This window comes from Mesitornis unicolor, unplaced genomic scaffold (assembly GCF_000695765.1).
Source record: "Mesitornis unicolor isolate BGI_N332 unplaced genomic scaffold, ASM69576v1 scaffold7249, whole genome shotgun sequence".
Classification (NCBI taxonomy): domain Eukaryota; kingdom Metazoa; phylum Chordata; class Aves; order Mesitornithiformes; family Mesitornithidae; genus Mesitornis; species Mesitornis unicolor.
The window spans coordinates 84,407-102,566 of record NW_010209220.1 but is presented as its reverse complement, the minus strand read 5'-3'; the positions used below and the strand labels follow the sequence as shown (position 1 = coordinate 102,566).

At 36.7% G+C, this 18,160-nt stretch overlaps 1 protein-coding gene across 1 annotated transcript in view; it reads right to left on the bottom strand.

Annotated features, from left to right (window-relative positions):
• Positions 1-18,160, bottom strand: part of ATXN10 (ataxin 10) — a 96,769-nt gene that overhangs the window by 498 nt on the left and 78,111 nt on the right. Inside the window, exon 9 of the mRNA XM_010192810.1 lies at positions 15,130-15,193. Coding sequence (XP_010191112.1) covers positions 15,130-15,193 — 64 coding nt within the window. The remainder of the gene's footprint in view (positions 1-15,129; positions 15,194-18,160) is intronic.

Sequence of the window (18,160 nt, the reverse complement as noted above, 5' to 3'; positions counted from 1 at the left end):
GCAGGAATTAAAAAGACATTGTTTTGTTTTTTTTTAAAAAAGGCTAGTCAGTGTGTTTATGATTCGAACACTTCAACAATGCACTTCCAAGAACTGGCAAACAAAATCAGCTGTAAACCAGGTACAAAAAAAAAGACAACTATTATTTTCACTGTACAAGTTGAAGAAATATAGAAAAAGAGAAACACATCCAGGTTAACAACTGAAAATAGCACAAATAATATGGGAGACACTTCAAAATATTTAGTTGCTAAAGTTATCTAAACTCAGTTTTTTGTGACTGGGTGCTGTTACAAACTTGCCAACAGAACAGACATGAAGATCACTAGCAGGTAGCTTCTGCTCCTGTTTAAATGGGCACAAGCTACAACTCATTCACCTTCTAAGGTGGTCCCTTGAGGCCAGGACTGAAACGCATGTTAGGGCCATAGACAAAGGATTTAAATTCCCAGGATTATCAGTCAGGCATCTTCCAAGTGAACTACAGTGTTCATTTTATGAAGTGTCAGAGATGTTAGTTCCAATTCTGCAGCTGAAAAGCTATGTTATGATACAATCTTTCCCAAGTTACCCATATGAGAGGCAAGCCATTCTGAATCACACAAAAGTGGTTTGCCTGCAGGGCACTAATTATTTATTACATGTAGCTTCACATCCAGTAGAAGAATATGCATAATTTACTCATCTCCTTGACGTCTTTCGGGTTATACAGTGTCTAAGCACAGAGATAAGATAGTGCTCTTACGGGCATTTGCCAGGAGGTGACCGGAGGGGAAAACTCCTCAGTTGTGGAAGATGGGAACTTCAGCCAAAAGAATAAAATACAGGAACTGGACTTTCTTACACAGTTTATCATGACAGTATTTGGAAAACCCAGTACCACTGCATGCGCATTCTTACAGTAGCTTGGACAAACATCACAGGAAACATATATGCTATGGGACAATCCTGCACTTGGCATGCATCAGTGAAATAGCCCCCTGCCTTTTAATAGCAGTTTATATTTACTTTCACATTGAAAATAAAAACTGGGAAAGTAGTAACAACTACAGAGCTCTTTTTCTGACAGTTCTTTGGACTTTGTCAGGAAACAGGCTGCATAACTATCATTAAAAAAATTCTGGCCAAAGGCTGGATTCAGGTAGGGTAAAGACAGAGGAAAGAGATTAAGAAAAAAACCCTATGTATCACATCAAAGCCTTAATAGGTGAACATGACTGAGAACATCAATGTATTCCCTTCTGTCAGTGCGTCACTACTATGGTTAAGAGAAAAGACAGGTGCTAAACTACACACAAGTTACATAAACTGAATATTTCCACCCAAGAACACATTTGAGTATATAAAACAAGAATAAAATACCAAAGAAATCAAACAATATATATGAAGAATCTCACTCATCAGCTTCAATGGTGAGAATAGATTTCAGAATAGTAAAGTATGCAAGCTGATGAATGCACATGAACAAACATATGGAAAAAGGCTGATACCTAGCGGGTCTTTTCAAGGTCTGATTTAAGGCATTTCATGAGTGCCAAAAAGTAGCATGAAGTTCTCCCAATGCACTGTGAGAAACACGCTACCACCCTCCCTGGCTCTGCTACTGGGATGAGGAGCTGACTTCTCTTGTTGTGTTCCTAAATTACAACTCTGCATAAAATACAGCACTTGCATAAAAGAATACCTTAAGAAAGAACTCCTGAAAAAAAAAGTTATTTTCAAGGAGTGACAGTTCTCCATCACACAAAGTGCCACACAGAGAAAAAGTACTCCCAATTTTATTTTATTTTTTTTACATATTAGCCTTGGGAATAATCCTGTCACCATCATCTTTATGTCCTTCAACACAAAACCACTGCTAAACCCCACAGCAAATGATGTTTTCCTATTATCATATCCATTCATGCTTACATAATATCTAAGACATCTCCATTATCTTATGAACTCTGCCATCATTATGGCATTTATTATTATTGACTACTGTAGCTGAAGCTGCAAAACGGTTTCAATAACGTTTTCACTCCTTCAAAAACTCTTTTCTGTATGTAGGTTTTCCATTGTCAATTCAGTCATGAATATGCATGATTTCCCTTGTTTGCATGCTGTGTGAGGCTAAGACCTTTGGATGGCTGTGTGCAGACCTAGACAGGCTTAAGTGTCAGCAGAGATTAAAGCTAGTCCCCAGCTAATATTCACATTAGCCTCTTGCTCCTCTCCACAGACAGAGACACAGAGAGAAAATTAAACGTATTCTAGAGTCTCTAATCCTACCAACACTTTAAGCACTTTATTGTATGCTCAGCTTTAGAAAGAGAGCTTCTAAAGTTTCCATAGTTACTACAAATAAGAGCATGAGTCTGTTTGTTGTGAAACTGCATGAAAGTAAAGAAATGCAGCAAGCACAGCAGATTTGATTGCATAGACTTGTCTAGATTTTTCCAAGAGGACATACTGCACTTGCAAATTAATTAATATTATAGACAAGGAAGTGAAGATTACAATATCTCCGTCACAGTGCAGAAGGCATACAAAAGAAATAAAAATTTTCATTTCATTTTGCAGGAGCTTCATTAACTAGACTACATGCATTTAGGGAATGAAAGCAAACGCACTTATAGCAACTCTTTCAGAATCCATCAGTACTGCTTGCTATGGGATTCCTATGTTATTCTGACTTATATAAACAATAACAAAACTGAATCAACTTGCCCTCTGTTCCATACTTCTGTAACATCTTCATAGAGCAATTTAAAATTAATAATCTAAACTCTTCTTCCAGGTAATAACTTCAATTGTCAGGGAGGGGGGCATACAGGGAAAAAGGAGAGAGGTAGAGAAAATGTGCTGGCAATCTGCCCTAGAAGATAAAAAAAATTACTACAAGGGAACTTTTCACCATTCTCTTGTTTCTTTTCATATGTATTCTGCTACAAAAGGTTGCTAGAGTCAATGCGAGCAATAGCAAAGTGAATGTTTTATAAGTTTAATGGTGTATGAAGATACAACTGCAGGAGTCGCTAATCAGTATCTTACTATGATGCATTACTAAAGAGGAAGACTTACAAACCATTTCCCCAAGAGAATATTCCACCCTTTCATTCTCACATTAGGAGGACAAATTTGGACTAAATGTTATTGGCACGTCTATTGCAGCCATCAGGAATTGTATGAATTGTTCTATAAAACAATTTAGATTCTATGGATGAAAGACAGCAGGAGGTTTGAATCTGACAAGGTAGATATACAGCAATGCACAAGTAATCTTGAAAGTATGTTGCTCGAAAAAGGCAAGTAGCCAGTTTTAAAAGTTAAGTATTATCATTATCTAATATAGGATACTGAAGAGTGGTGACAAGGAAAATGAAATGCATGCATCTGTTTTCTTAAGTCTCATTGACAGTTATTAATACTGAGGAATTTCTAAATATAACATCCTTGGTGGAGAACTTGACTTATTACATAGTGTAGATACTTATTTTTTTTTAGTTTAGACTGTTTCCTCACCGCAGCTGACTTTCAATAATTAAATTATTACTTAGGAAACTTTCTTCCTTAAAAGTCATTTGGCCTAATGAGAAAAAGGGGATATTCTTTGCCCAATTCCATTACCTTATTTAAATAAGATTTTTTGCTATTTAAATATCAACTACATTTCAATCAACTATAGGAAGATATACAAAACCTTATCAAGAAAGACAAGCTACATGGGTTGGAACCCTAGTCAAATGAGCTGTTTATGCAACAGCTAAAGCCACCCAACTTCTCTAATAGCTTTTCTGCAACAGGTCTATGGGGCTAGAAAGAAGAGATAATGAAAATACAGCTCTTGTTAACTCTAATTCTTTCTGGTCTTCAACAATAATCCAATTATCACTAAAGCTTCTGTAGACAGGAATAAAATACTAAAGTGTCATGTTCAAAGAATCACTTCCACTTACAGACCTGACTGGACCACACTGAAAAGACATAAACCATTTCTTCTTCAAGTCTTTCAGTCCTTTTAAGTACTTCTGTTCCACAGCAACTCAAAGATAATTCTTCACACCACTAAAAGAGGTCTCTAGACAGTTACTGCAACTGTTAATCACAGTTTGGATCGATGTGCTGTGATTGACCACACGTAGCAGACAATCAGGATTTTGGTCCCTCACAGTCAGTCAAATTGCTTACAAAGCTCTACAAAGTCTCTTCCTGTTTGAGGTTTTAGTAGCTTTATGAAGTCCTAGAAGCTGTATAAGATGATAGCAATTCCTTACAACTCCTTTACCTTTTTTACATAACTTTTAATCCTGCTTAAGACATTGCCAAAAAAGTAATCACAGAAAATGTAAAAAACTACAGGTTTTATCTTAATTTATTTACTTATTTTAAAGATGCTAATTCATACTTTCAGCATTAATGCTTTGGACTCTATTTATACCTGGCATTAAAGTATCAGCATCAGAAAACTTTAGGAATTCAGCCTATACAAACTTAAGTTAGAATAAGGTCTGAAATATTTCTGATGCCTGTGCTTTTGTTTATTCCATAGCAGTGCTTATTATCTGTGACCGCAGTCACCACATTCTGGCTTTAAAAGCTACAGACAGTGCTGTATCAGCTGGGAATGTCCTTCCTTCCTTCTGTCCCCTGCTTGAGCTGGCTCTTGCAGAGCAGACACAGCACAACCCATCTAACCAAGAAGCCTCCAAGTTGGAGAGGCACCTCTGGATGCTGGAAGAGGCATTTACTCCTAATCACACTTTTTATTGATAACATTTGTAATACTGGTGAACCTAAAGCAGAGGTTCATTTCTGCTGCAGGTAACTCTCACCTGGTCCAAGAGAGCAGCTGGAGGGTTGGACCATCTGCCGCCAAACAAGCTTCAATCTCCACCACTACGTGGCAGCAAAGCCTCACTGGAAATGCACTGAGATGCCTGCAGCCAGTCCTTTCCTAGTCCTTACCGGTACAGGAAGACCACGGTGGGCGGCTGATGCTTACTGCAAGCACGTCCCTTACAAATCTGCTTTCACAAAATATTTTGGTAAAGACAGAAAGCCTAACCCCAGAAACTTGAATTGTGGTTTGCAGCTCGAATTCCACTCTGTGGAAAACACTGCTTTGTCAGAGAAAGATGTCAAATGATATGATCTCAGAATAGGCAAATGGGCAAAACTACTCGGTTTAAAGTAGTCAAAACAGTTTCAATACTAAGGCAACATTCACTGTTATTCACAGCCTGTAGAAATTAGGACACATCCATAGCAGAAAATAATTGTGCATTAAATATTTTTTTCCAGTTCCCAAGCCTTCACTAACTTCCCACACCAGTAGTTACCTCTTTCTCTAGCAGACAAACACCATCTATCTGGCTACCTATATTTGTATCAGTCTCTGAATTTCCTTCCCATCATCTGTAATGATGAATCCATTTCTTAAAGTATGCCTTGTGGGATACACGTTTCTTTAAAATGGGTCCAGTATTTTCTGCATAACCAACAGACAGGAAAGTTCTATCTCATGTATAACTTTCAGTAAAAGTTCACCCATTTAAGTATGGCCAACAACGTGCTTTAAGACCAGAGTGGACAATTATACCTCCTTTACCCAAGACTTCTGCACAGGATACAGATAACCAAAGGTCAGCCACTGTTGAAATCAAGTCTGTCAAGTCTGTTTCACGTACAAGATATTTTCACACCTTTTTCTGAAAGACATCCAATGTTGCCTGGGAGATTTCACTACATATCTCATTCATTACAGCCTGTGATTTATTTTTCAGAATCGTTTACAAACAGTGGTTTTCACTATAGACAAAAAAAATCCAAACCACAGATAATAATCAAGGCACTTGGTAAGCATCTTTAGCATGAACTTTTTCCTCTACTAAGGTTTGTAATACTAGCTCAAAACCATGAATGAGACACATTCATTTTTTGCTGCTTAGGCTGCCATTTTTTTATTTTTAAATTATTACTTACATTTTTAATAGAAACCCATAATTTATGAGTAACTATAAATCACCTGGTTTTAAAAGAGAAAGAATCACATTTTTGATCAATCTTAAGCTAATACTCAACAGTTACAATATTCTGTTCTTACAGTCCCTTTTATGACACTAATCCCATTTTAAGCACTCATGACAACTAAATCCGTTAGTTATCTATAAGAGGTAACAGAGAGTTTGCAGGTTGTTACATTAAAAAGCTTCAATTGCTGTTACCTAACTGTTAAAAATGTCTTAGCTTATCTTCTTTTCCCAGGTACAGAAAAAAAGTGCAAAATTCCATTAAGTTGAAACTCACGTATCAAATTACTATTACAACCTATTGCAAACATTGAGATGTAAAGCACTAAAGCATAGGGGGATGGTAATTGTGTTCACAAACTGATTAAATATTAGGCAGACTTTAGTAATTTTACATATTCTTGGACATGCAAAGAAAAAAGCTCCACTGACACATAGAAATATGTTCATATCCATGTGTATCTGTATGCATACATATAGAAATAAACAGTTTTTCTAAAATGCTTTAAAACAGAAATTATAGAAGTTAAATAAAACTTTCAAAAATTTGGCACTAAACTTAAAAACCCAACCTAGTTAATATCTGAGATGTGGTCAAGCTAATTATGGTTTATCACTCTAAGGCAGATGACAAGATAAGCTGACTCACAATTTGGATAGAAGCTCTTTTTCTATTTATAATCACCAGAGATTAATCTGTTTATATAGATACAACAAGGATCTGTAGGCCATCTTATCTTTCAGCATTGTACTTCAGTATTTTATTGATTCAGGGTCTCTGAATACCTTATGTGGCATAACTCCCACTCCTGCTGCTTTTGGCAATTTCAGATGTCACTTTATGACAAATAATCAAAACAGTGAAGGTAAATTAAACTCCAGTTGCAGTCTCACAGATGATGTCCAGTGTGTATCCAGAAATAACAACAGTTAAATAAATGGGTGTTTTGAAAGATGCAACTAAATTATAACCAACTAAGGTTTTTCTCCCGTTTTCCAAAATAGCCATTAGCCACAATTATACCTACTACAATTTCAGGAAATGGCTGCATCTCCTTGAAGAAATCTCAGAACACCGAGAGACAAGAACAAACCAACAAGGTCAGTGGAGTGGACCCTTAGTGAGAAAGGAAATGTTAGGTTTTGGAAACCAGTTCAGAAATAGAAAGAACAATGTCTAAACGAAGATCTGAGGAAGTGAGGGAAAATGATTTAAGGATCAGAAAGGAGCTACACAGGACAATGCATCTGTCAGCCGAAGTTACAGGTTGTTTTAATAATAAGTGACCAAAACTGGGATAACAGAAAAATGTCAGAATAAAAACATTATGCAAAGTATTTGCTATATGACATCTGAATATTCTTTGGAGACATGCAAGTAACAATGTCAAGATGACAGACTGAAATATGATAAGGCAGTTGTAGAAGGCATTCCATTCCCAACAATATTTTTGAACCACTCCTAGCTTTATTTAAAAAAACCAAAAACCTTTGGGTCTCAAATTTCTCGTGCTCCATCTCAGCCCAGAGGGGAATTTTTCAAAAGAAAGTCTACAGAAAAATCAAGCAAGCTGTTTGAGCTATAAAAGCAGTGAAATATTATATTTTCTCAGTTTCTTTTTTTTTTTTTTGTGCTCCTGGTAACTAAAGATCTGCTTTCTTTCAAGAATTCAAGCCTGTCATGGATTTAAATCCACCCAGAGGATTAGGGCAGAGGACAAATATGACAATATTTGGTTTAGAAATAGAGTTATTAACTTTAATGCCTTACTTCTACATGCATGAGTTGGTGCCTACAGAGATTACTCTTCTCAAGGGATTAGAAATATTATAATGTAACATTTGAAAGTGCCTTCTTGCATTCTGTATACCTCCGTCAAACTTTATCCAGCTCTAAGAGGGACCCTGTACATCACACATGTTTCTTAATGATGGTAGTTGTCACTTACTGGAGCTGGGTAGAAGCGAGATACTGAAGAACAGACTTTGTATTTACACCTCTGTAAATCTGCTTTAGTGTTTTATATACTTTCAAGAAAATGAATACTTCCTCTCCCTGCCCCTGAACTCTGTATTTCAGAATTTTAATCATACTGCAGATGCACTAAATAAATTGCATCCTGAAATTATGGAATCAGCAATCTGAAATATACCATTAGGAATTATAACTTTTCTAAATGTCCAAAACACAAAATTTAATCTCTGGTCATTTCTGAAAGAAAAAAAGGGATAGCGCTTTCAAGTCCTAGAGTATCTTTTCCTGTACTGCACAGTGCCATCCTCCTGTGGCCTTAGTCTTTTTCATGTTAAGGAGAACTTTGCAATTGAGAAGAGAAAATTTGTTTTTGGGGAAACAGTGTGGATTACTGATATAGCTAGTAGATGTAGAACCATCTCACTAGAAAACTTCACATCTTTGCATTCTAAATAAACATTTTCTTACAACAAAAATTTCAGAAGTGCAGTCTAAGTCAGAAGTTAATTCTACCAAATATCATGCTTAATCCTGATTATGTAGATACTTTTTTCTTGGTTCTTCACTTTTAGGTGAGTTCTGTTTCAAAGAGTTTGCAACATACAGAAAAGATAAACAATGGGTTAAGAGATGGAAACTGTATTTTCACAACTCTTCAGATATGAAGCCAATGTCAAGAGTGGTTTAAAATAGAATTAGGTTACACAAATGCCTCCTGTATCCTTTTCAATACAGACCATGCATCCAGTTCCTCCCCCTTCAGAGCTTTACAATAATCCCACTTTGTAGACTTTACTCAGTATCGTATAGAAAAATCCTACTTAGAATGAAATCCAGACCTCTTTATTCCGTTAATGCCTCTGTAAGAACAACACTGGTTACTTCCAATGCTTCTTTCAAAAGTGTAAAGATGCTCTGATCCATAGTGACAGAAATAGGCATTGGTAGGCAGATGACCTTCCCAAATAAAACCAGTGTTTGGGAATAGCAGTGTTTTTCCGCATTCACAATGAGAAATAGCAGGAAGGTTGAAGCCTCTTGGGAATCGTTTAGGAAGCTGGCCCACCACTGCAGCTAAGAAAAACCCTTATCATACAACACTGAGGGATTCCCTTGTGAGCCACACAGACCCCTAGACTCCATTAGTATCTAACAAAATACAGCGATGAAAAAATTCACAGCAACTTGCAGGAACAGGATAGGATTTGGTCTGCTGAATAAGGTAAAAGAAATAAGCCTCTCTCAGAGACTGTTCTTGCTTAATGAATAAACACACTTGTACTTGTTCCAGTTCCTATCCCGACCAGTTCATCTGAATATAATTGTAAGACACAGAGAAGGAGCTAAGTTTTGTACATATGCCACAAATCAGAAATCCTCCACTCTCTCCAGGGTTTTAGAGAAGAATTCTCAGCATGTAAGAATTGAATTGGACTGAACTGGAATACGGCAATATACCGATTTCTTCTTGCTTGACCATTATTTTTTCATTGTAGTTCCACCTATGGTAGTTGGCTGCCACTTAGTTGATATTTTCTTTTGTCTTTGGCACTGGGAATGTAATGGTTCAGGACAACAAACTTCCGTTCTTTACCTGTGCTGACAAGTCCCATTCTTCCACTGCCAACCTCAAAAACTGCAAGGTCACTAAAAGCATACTATCTACTTTTTGTTTAAGTCTTAGTGACAATCAGTACTAGTTTACAGAAAACAAGATTCTAATAGTGCTCTGTGTCTGAGGATAAAGGCTGCAGCAGCAGCAGCAACTTGTCTGCGATAATCCAAAACTTTAGCCACCTACCAAAGAACACACTTCCATTCAGCCAAGTAGACTTTGGACTTAATTGTGCAGCAAGACAAGTGTCAGTGGGATGAGGAAAAGGGTAATTTCTTCCAGGTCGGTAGAACTTCACTGGGCATGAGGAGGCCATTACTGTTTTCATCAGTAGTCTATGTCCTTTGCACTGACCATATACACTGAAATAACATGACTTTATGTATGCTTACGAAAATACAGAATCAAATATGTATTGGCAGTGGCTAAAGTAAGCTTTCCAAAGAAAGGCACCATTACTGACGTAACATTATGCTGTATTTTCTTGCCAACATACATGAGATAGCCACACTTGCATGAAAATGCACAACTGTATGATGGTTACTCTAAGAAGTTAACTCACACTCTTATTTTTGCTTTCTACTGGCTACTATTCAGCTGTGAGGTTTTTTTATAGTATGTGGCCTGTTTCAGGTTGCACGCTGTAACTTTGAAATAAAATGTCTGTCAGCTCCCCCAGATGTCTTTGCTGGCATCTCACAAAAACAAACTGCCATTGTTGTAGACCATAGCATCTTGATTTCTTCTAGCTTCAGCCAGAAGTTTCATGAACCACAATTATACTTGCTGCTGCCACGAAGTCAAAAGTATTTTCAATCTACCTCTCAGATGACTTTCAAACTGAATATAACAGAAGAAGCTTAGAGAAGGAGTATCTGAAAATTAACTTATGTTTTCTACATTTTAATCCATTATTCAAACTAAAGGGCTTATACATTAATGTCCACAGCAACCACATGTTTTCCTTTCACAAATGCTGAAAATTCTTACTTGTTAAACATAGTCATCTGGATGTTTACTCTATATATATTAACATATGTGTGTGTGTATACATACACAGACAAAACATAGCAGGATATTTTTTCCTCAAATACTACTGCACTTTTGGCTAACAGAAAATCATGCCTGATTTGGGTTAATATAATATGGACACTTACATAAGGTCATTGCAATTAAATTTGGACATTCACAAAATTAATTTATCAAGAGAGCTACTATAAGCAGCTCAAAAGTGTAAGATTGGCAAGCATCCTGAAAAATCGAGAATACTTCATCCTCAAAATTGCATTTCAGTTCTGATTTTCAGGTTTTACCAGTTTAACTAACAGCTATTACATTGTAGTATTTTGGATAGTATTCCCCCCTCCCAAGTAGTAATAAATATTTTTAAGGACAGCCATTAAATTAAGAAAGAAAAAAAGAAAAAAAAAGAAAAAAGAAAAAAAAAGAAAAAAGAAAAAAACCAACAGGTTAGTTTATTCAGTCTTTCACAAGCACTTTTTTGTAAGATTAGGGTCAACTGACTTTTGATCAGAATGGGCTGCTCTCAATCCTTATCTTTGCCTGAAACAAGTGGAATCTGTGAAAGGTTAGATATGAAGCCGGAAGCAGCAGTAAGAGCTTAGGATGAGGTAAGAGACAATAACAAAAAGAAAGGCTCTTGTCTGATGTGAGAGCCTGTCAGAGATGAGGCAGATTAGTGGTTCAGAGAGCAAAATAGAAGATACTTTGATTTAGAACATCTTTTCAACCCAAATAACCTGAAAAGTAGGATCTGGAGTAAATTTTTCACTGGTATTACCCAAATAGGCATATCCAACGCACTATGCTATTTTGTGGAAGGTTTATTTTTTTTTTTTTTTGAAACACAAGTTGTGTAAGTAAAGCACAACACTCCCAACTTTTCAGAAGCAGAATGAGAAACTGAATTTTCAAAACCAAAAATTCATCTCATGAAAGAACCTTTCCTTAATCTAAAGGCAAATAAGTCCACTTGCATTTTGAAACACCCTTTGTTCTTTTGAACGCAGAAGGAGAGTTATGAAACCAGATAGAGCCAATTCAAGACAGAAGACTTAAAAAGGTACAGAAGTTAAAGTGGCATTCAACCTTCTCTGAAGTTCAACTTTTCACACCCAAAGGTCTACAATGAACTGCATCTCCCCTGTCTATTTACCTTTTTCCGTGTGCTAAAGACATGACAGCTAACAGTTGTAAATCTGGCATCTTTAAGCATTTCTCCACTGAATTTACTTGGAAACATGGGAAGTTAAAGTAGCTGAAAATTTAAGATAGCATATTCAAATAATCTTCGCAAAAGGTACAGGAAATTTGTTCTTAACTGTCCATAATAATCTTAATGTCTGTACTAATAAGGTTTTTTGTTGTTGTTGCTTTTACTCATTAAATATCCTGAAGGAAAAAGTACAATTTGTTAGTATAAATGTAAAAGATAGAAACCTGCCTGAGATGTAATTAGGTAAGATAGCAATTCTCCCAAACTGGGCACTGAAAGATGAATCCAAATGGAAAAAGCTAAAGCAATGCAAACTTATCAACTGAACTTCAGCTAGCAATCTCAAAAGCAATGAACCTCTTGATACTTCCACACATATTACAGAACTGTTCAGGATCTCAAAGGATGCAATTTTAAGGTAATGATAGGTTTACAAAGGAATTTATTTTAGGATAAGAGCAGACCCATTTCCTCTTTCAGCATGCTTCCATACGCAACAAATAAAAAGATTTATCAAAGGATTTCTCCTCTCAAAGGTAATAAAGAACTCTTAACATCTAACATGGCAGGTTCAGCTTCTCCTGATGAACTGCATACTTCAAGGAAATTATTTTTTTTTTGTCTAGAAAAAAAATCCCATCACTTCTACCACAGAAGTTAAATTTTTCTTTGGAAAATTCTGGATGTGTAATTTGGAGACAGAACTTAGTTACTAAAATGCAGAAAATCAGCATATCAACTCTGTTTTCAGTAGAAAACACAACTACATCTTGTAGAGCTTGAGTGTCTCCAAAACAGATAAAGCTCAAAAATGTGCATCTACCAAACATTTTTCTTAGTAATCTAAGAAGTTCTTATATAAAAGCAATCTAGATGAAACTTTTTCCAGTCAGCTTTATCCAAGGAGAAATCCAAGTAACACAGCCTGAAACCACAAAAACAGGCACTAGAAACAAGAGAAATTTCTGGACAGGAGTCCCTGAAGGAACCCTGGCTGAAGAGCTACAGCGAGCTTTCCCTCACAGCTTTCTACATCTTGGCAAACTGCAGCATCACTGAGTGATCATATTTGACTTTTGTCAATTCTCTCAACACCCTACTCATAAGCTGCCTAAATATTTCCTTTTAGTTAATCCTCCTTGAAAAGACACAAAATATATTTACTCTGGATCACAAGGTTACAACACTGGCAATTTTAAGATGTTTCAGTTTTAAGCAAGTAGGCTTTCAAATCTTAGTAAAAGCACTGCTCTGGTTTACAAGCATCACAAAATGGATTTGTGCCAGACAGCGCTGGGTGCACAGAGGGAGGAGGGGAATAGTTGAATCTCCTCAGAGGAATATTATGCAATGGAGTCAGACATCTACATGCTACTAAGGACTTAGTTTGTGGTATCCAGAAGTAGCAGAAGATGCCTGAAAAGCAGAGGAAAGTAGAGACAAACTGCAAACTCCTCTCCTGCTCCCCTGCATAAGACATGCTGAGAATGCAGCACGTGAGGAACATTAGAGGCAGGGGAGAAGCAAGGGAGCATTAACTTCATGTAGCACAAGAGCACCTGGAATAGCTCTAGGTCAAAATGATAAACAGAGTACCTGCCAGAAGCTGTGCTCCAAAAGCTGATGCAGCAAACTGTCACAGCAGCCTAGTTCCCACGTCTGCCCAAGTGCTACTTACTTTTCCATATACCCAAATACTGTATGCTATGGATCAGTGGTGAAAGCTCATATTAAGATGTGCCATTATGTCTAGCACGTCTTTAAAAACCAAGTAAGCAAAGTTTTATCTTCTGGTAAGAAGTTTATAGTACAACCATAAAATGTCAGCCTGTATCAAAAGGTGTAAGATGTTCCACATTGCCTAAAATGCAGTAAAGGCTCCCCTGGTATTTTAGTTTCATTTCATTGAAGATCATAAATTACAGCTCTACACTTTGAAGGCCTCAACTTTACGCACTTTTACTAACAGCTAAAATGAAAGATTAAACCTAGAAAGAGATTCTAAAAGTTGTTGCACAGCTGTACTTTCCAGCAAAGGAAAAGTAACTTGGGATCAAAATCCATTAGGTTTTCTCAGCGCTGCTCTTATGCTTAGGGAAAGGTAACTTTCCCTGCTCTTCCCACTGCATCCAGCAGTGCCCCTTACCATAATCAGACTGTGGAAATCCAGCTCTGCTACTTGGTGCATTGTCAAGAGATACACTGTCAGGTCTCCAACTACAGAAACAGTTAGAAATGTAAAAATCTTGCATATAAAGCAACAAAGTGAGTAACTCAGAAAATACTTAACACTCATTGCTCCTCCACCCAGCTTGTTAACATTTTGCTATCATCTGTTCCTATATTATTTCATCCTTCTAAGACACATTTATATTTAGATGATGTTCTACAGCACACAATTATGAGAATATGTAACATTTTCACGACTTTTTTTGTTTTGATGATACTTGTTAAAAAGTGAGCTTTTCCTCACAATATAATTTAGAAAATCTGTTTCACGTGTACAGTATAAGAAAGCTGACATTACTCTAGACAGAAAAGGCATTTGATTTCCAGATGCACAGAAATGTACAAGGAGCTAATGATTAGATGACAGAAAATAACAGCTCATCCACTGAACACACCAGCAGGATTACTATGCAGTTCATGAAGAGACGGGTAAGTCTGCTTAACAACTGTTTATCTTGAATATAAAGCTATTTCCCTCTAACAGCAATCTATCTTGCTAAGATAAGCAAGATAAGTCTCTGCTCTTAAACCTCAGGAAAAAAATCCAAATATGAATCAGAATGCCATTGGTATTAAAATTTCCCCAACATCTCAATAGTCTGAAATTAATTCTCTCAAGTATACACATCTTCATTACAGCTTGCTACCCTTGTCTCTGTACTAGGAGTAAGTTATCCAGTCAGAGTTAATAAGCATACAGAATTGATGGGGTACTTATTTGAGTCTACCAAATACATTTCATTTGAAGCAAAAGCTATGAGATCTGCTGCAATGAGATTTCTATCACAATTAGCTCTCGGAATTGACATTTGTATACCAGTAATATTTATTATTTTAGGAAACAGAATACAACCACAGTTCAATTTACTTAGAATCCAGTTCATGAAAGCCTATATATGAGTTTGCTCACTTATGAACCAAGTGTTTAAACACAACCTAGAAATTCATGAGGCCATTTAGACTTAGGTACCAAGTGAAAGCAATGCTGGTATAAATATATTAAACACCCACACCTTTTCTTATGAGTCATATTCAATAATTATAAGTCTTTTGTAAAGGATACAAGGATTGTTGTCATCAATTCTGCAGTTGTCCAGGATCAAGAAGATGCCATCTAAGTCATGAACCTAAATAAAAACAAGTTTAATTTAACAGGTGTCTCAACAACACTAATGATGTTTCACGCAAAAAGTATGTAAAAAAAGGAATGTTTGTTTGTTTCCTCAAAAATATTAAACATGTTAACATAAATTGCAAAGTAAATCTGGTATTATCAGCAGTATCACAAAATACTAGCATAAGCAGACCTTAATTTCATATTCCTCCTTTCTTTAGCATGTGTTTGAGGTATTTTCTATGTCATGCTTCTCTCACTGAATCTGAAGACTTATTGACAGCTTATGCTTGCTTTGAGAAGGAAGAACAACAAAAACTACTGAGTGAAAAAAAACAACAAAAAAAGTTGAAAAATACATATATGCATGCACACAAATTCTCTTCGGGCCACACGTCTTCTGTATCTTCTATATCTATGCAGCCTTCAAAAGCACTTTGTTACATGTACGTACCCAAGTACAAATCCTTTATATCAAGTAAGAGCCCCTGACTTCTTCCCTTTGATAAGGTGTTCACTAAGTTATAGCAAACTACTAAGGATAAGATCTGTCATTTTTTATTTTCTATATATACATCCACATGTGAATTCACAAATTACACTAATTACACACACATTTGTGTGTGTGTATGAGATAATAATGTATAATCTGAATAGACTCATACAGACACTACTAAGAACTCAGGACAAGCAGATGTTAACAATAAATAAGTAGCATAATTATCCTAAGAAAAGTATATTCCATAAGACATTTATCTAGACTTCTAAGGTATGCTGTAACACCATACATCATCATGCATATTTATAGCTTTAGAAAGTGTTACTTATTTAAATGAAAACCTGTTCTAAATTACCTGCAAAATTTCAACCTTGGATGTATCTTCCTAAGATACATATTTTTTTTAATTACAAAAGCAGTTTTAAAAATACTTAAGAGCATGAGAATTGTTTATATTCTTACACCCATATATTATTTATGTTCTTTAAGCCATCCAGACATGGTCCTGGGCAACATGATCTGCATTTAAGCAGGGGGGATAGAGAAGAGGTTCCTCCAGAAGTTCCTTATAACCTCAACTATTTTGCGATAGCCAAACTGTACTTGTCCAAATCTTAAATCCTTTAATTCCTTAAAATTTAATTTCAAACCAAGAACTAGCAGGACAAAGGAATTTAGACTGAGCATCAATTTAGGTTGTGGCTTGATAATGTGATTCTCTATTCCATCTTTTTTGCTTTTATGTACCATGTAAAACAACCAATCACAAAGTTTACACAGTTCTATGGTAAGAGAGGCCTGGTGAGGCCACATCTGCAATTCTGTGTCCTTTTCTGGGCTCCCCAGTCCAAGAAGGACAAGAAACTACTGGAGAGAGTCCAGTGTAGAGCCACGAAGATGATGAGGGTACTGGAGCATCTTCCGTTATGAGGAAAGGCTGAGAGAGCTGGGTCTGTTTAGCTTGGAGGAGACTGAGGGGGAAGTCTCACTAACGCTTATAAATATCTAAAGGGTGGGTGTGAGGAGGACAGGACCAGATTCTTGGTTGTGCTCAGCAACAGGACAAGAGGGAATGGTCACAAACTGGAACACAGGAGGTTCAACTTAAACATAACGAAACACGTTTTTACTGTGAGGGTGACAGAGCACTGGACCAGGCTGCCCAGAGAGCTTGTGGAGTCTCCTTCTCTGGAGACATTCAAAACCCACCTGGAAATGTTCCTGTGTGACCTAGTCTAAGTGATCCTGCTCTGGCAGGGGGGTTGGACTGAATGATCTTCAGAGATCCCTTCCAACCCCTACCATTCTCTGATTATTGCAGTGTCTCAAGCTGTAACATGAGAAAGTAACATAGCAGACATAGATATACAAACAGCCAAGGCTTACATGTAAGAAAAGCAAAGAGCATTGCTAGCTCTTAAGACCTAACTGGCACATCTGTGCTAACATGCATTAGCACATACCTACATGAAATACAGTGCATAACACAAGTTTTAAAATGGCCATTCTTTCCACAAAATTTTTGTCCATTTTCCAAAAGTCATGCATCATGTATGATGTCATACTTCAAAGCTTGAACAGTGCCCTTTCGGTAATACAGTACTTCTATGTGTTTAGGAAACGCTAGTTCTTTCATTTTTATGCTGTAGCCAAACTCTGATGTGCCTACAAGGTTACCTTTATTTTCCACCACTGAAATGCTAAACAGTACAAATTAATCTAGATTAAGTGTTGTCAACTGAAATAAACCATGCAATCTGTTCCAGTTCAATTCAAACGAGATGTTCAGTTAACAGGGTAAGTATGTATTTGGGGAAAGTAAAATTTTAATTAAAATCCACACATGCTTCAAAAAGTTACTGTGGGAATATAATGAGATTCCTTCAAAGTTAAGTGCAAGCAGAAGCAGCAAACCACAGCCTTAGTGATACCTTCACCTACAAACCAGTTGCCAACTACCACTGCCTTACGCACCCACTGAGAGTCTCTGGAACAGCTTACAATTAAACTGTACATACAATATAACCAAATTAGGTACAGCTCCTTTCACCATGATGCCAGCTTTAGTATGTCACCTGTGACCTCCTACACTGTGAAATGAAGCAAGGAAAATAAACCTCACCAAGCTCAAATCTATATACTTGTCAGAGTGACTTGTGAGGTGAAGAGCTCCAAATCCTGAACAACCACTGCTAGAGAAGTTCGAGTCCATGCCAGCTGTTTGTGAACCACCAGTGATCTATTTAAACAGCATTTTATGGTAACCTAAAATACATGCCAGTGTACTGTAATAATCTGGGCTGCAAAGTGAGTCAGTTCAGTAATTGCTCTGCATGTAGATAGTCAAAGGAAGGCATCACTGTGCCCCACCAGGCTGTCCCACTTACATGCTGAGAGTCTCTCAGATCTTCTCACTGTCATCGTCAAAATCAGCAGATTTCATAAATATTGAGAAACCATCATTCTAGGTCTCAACCTCTC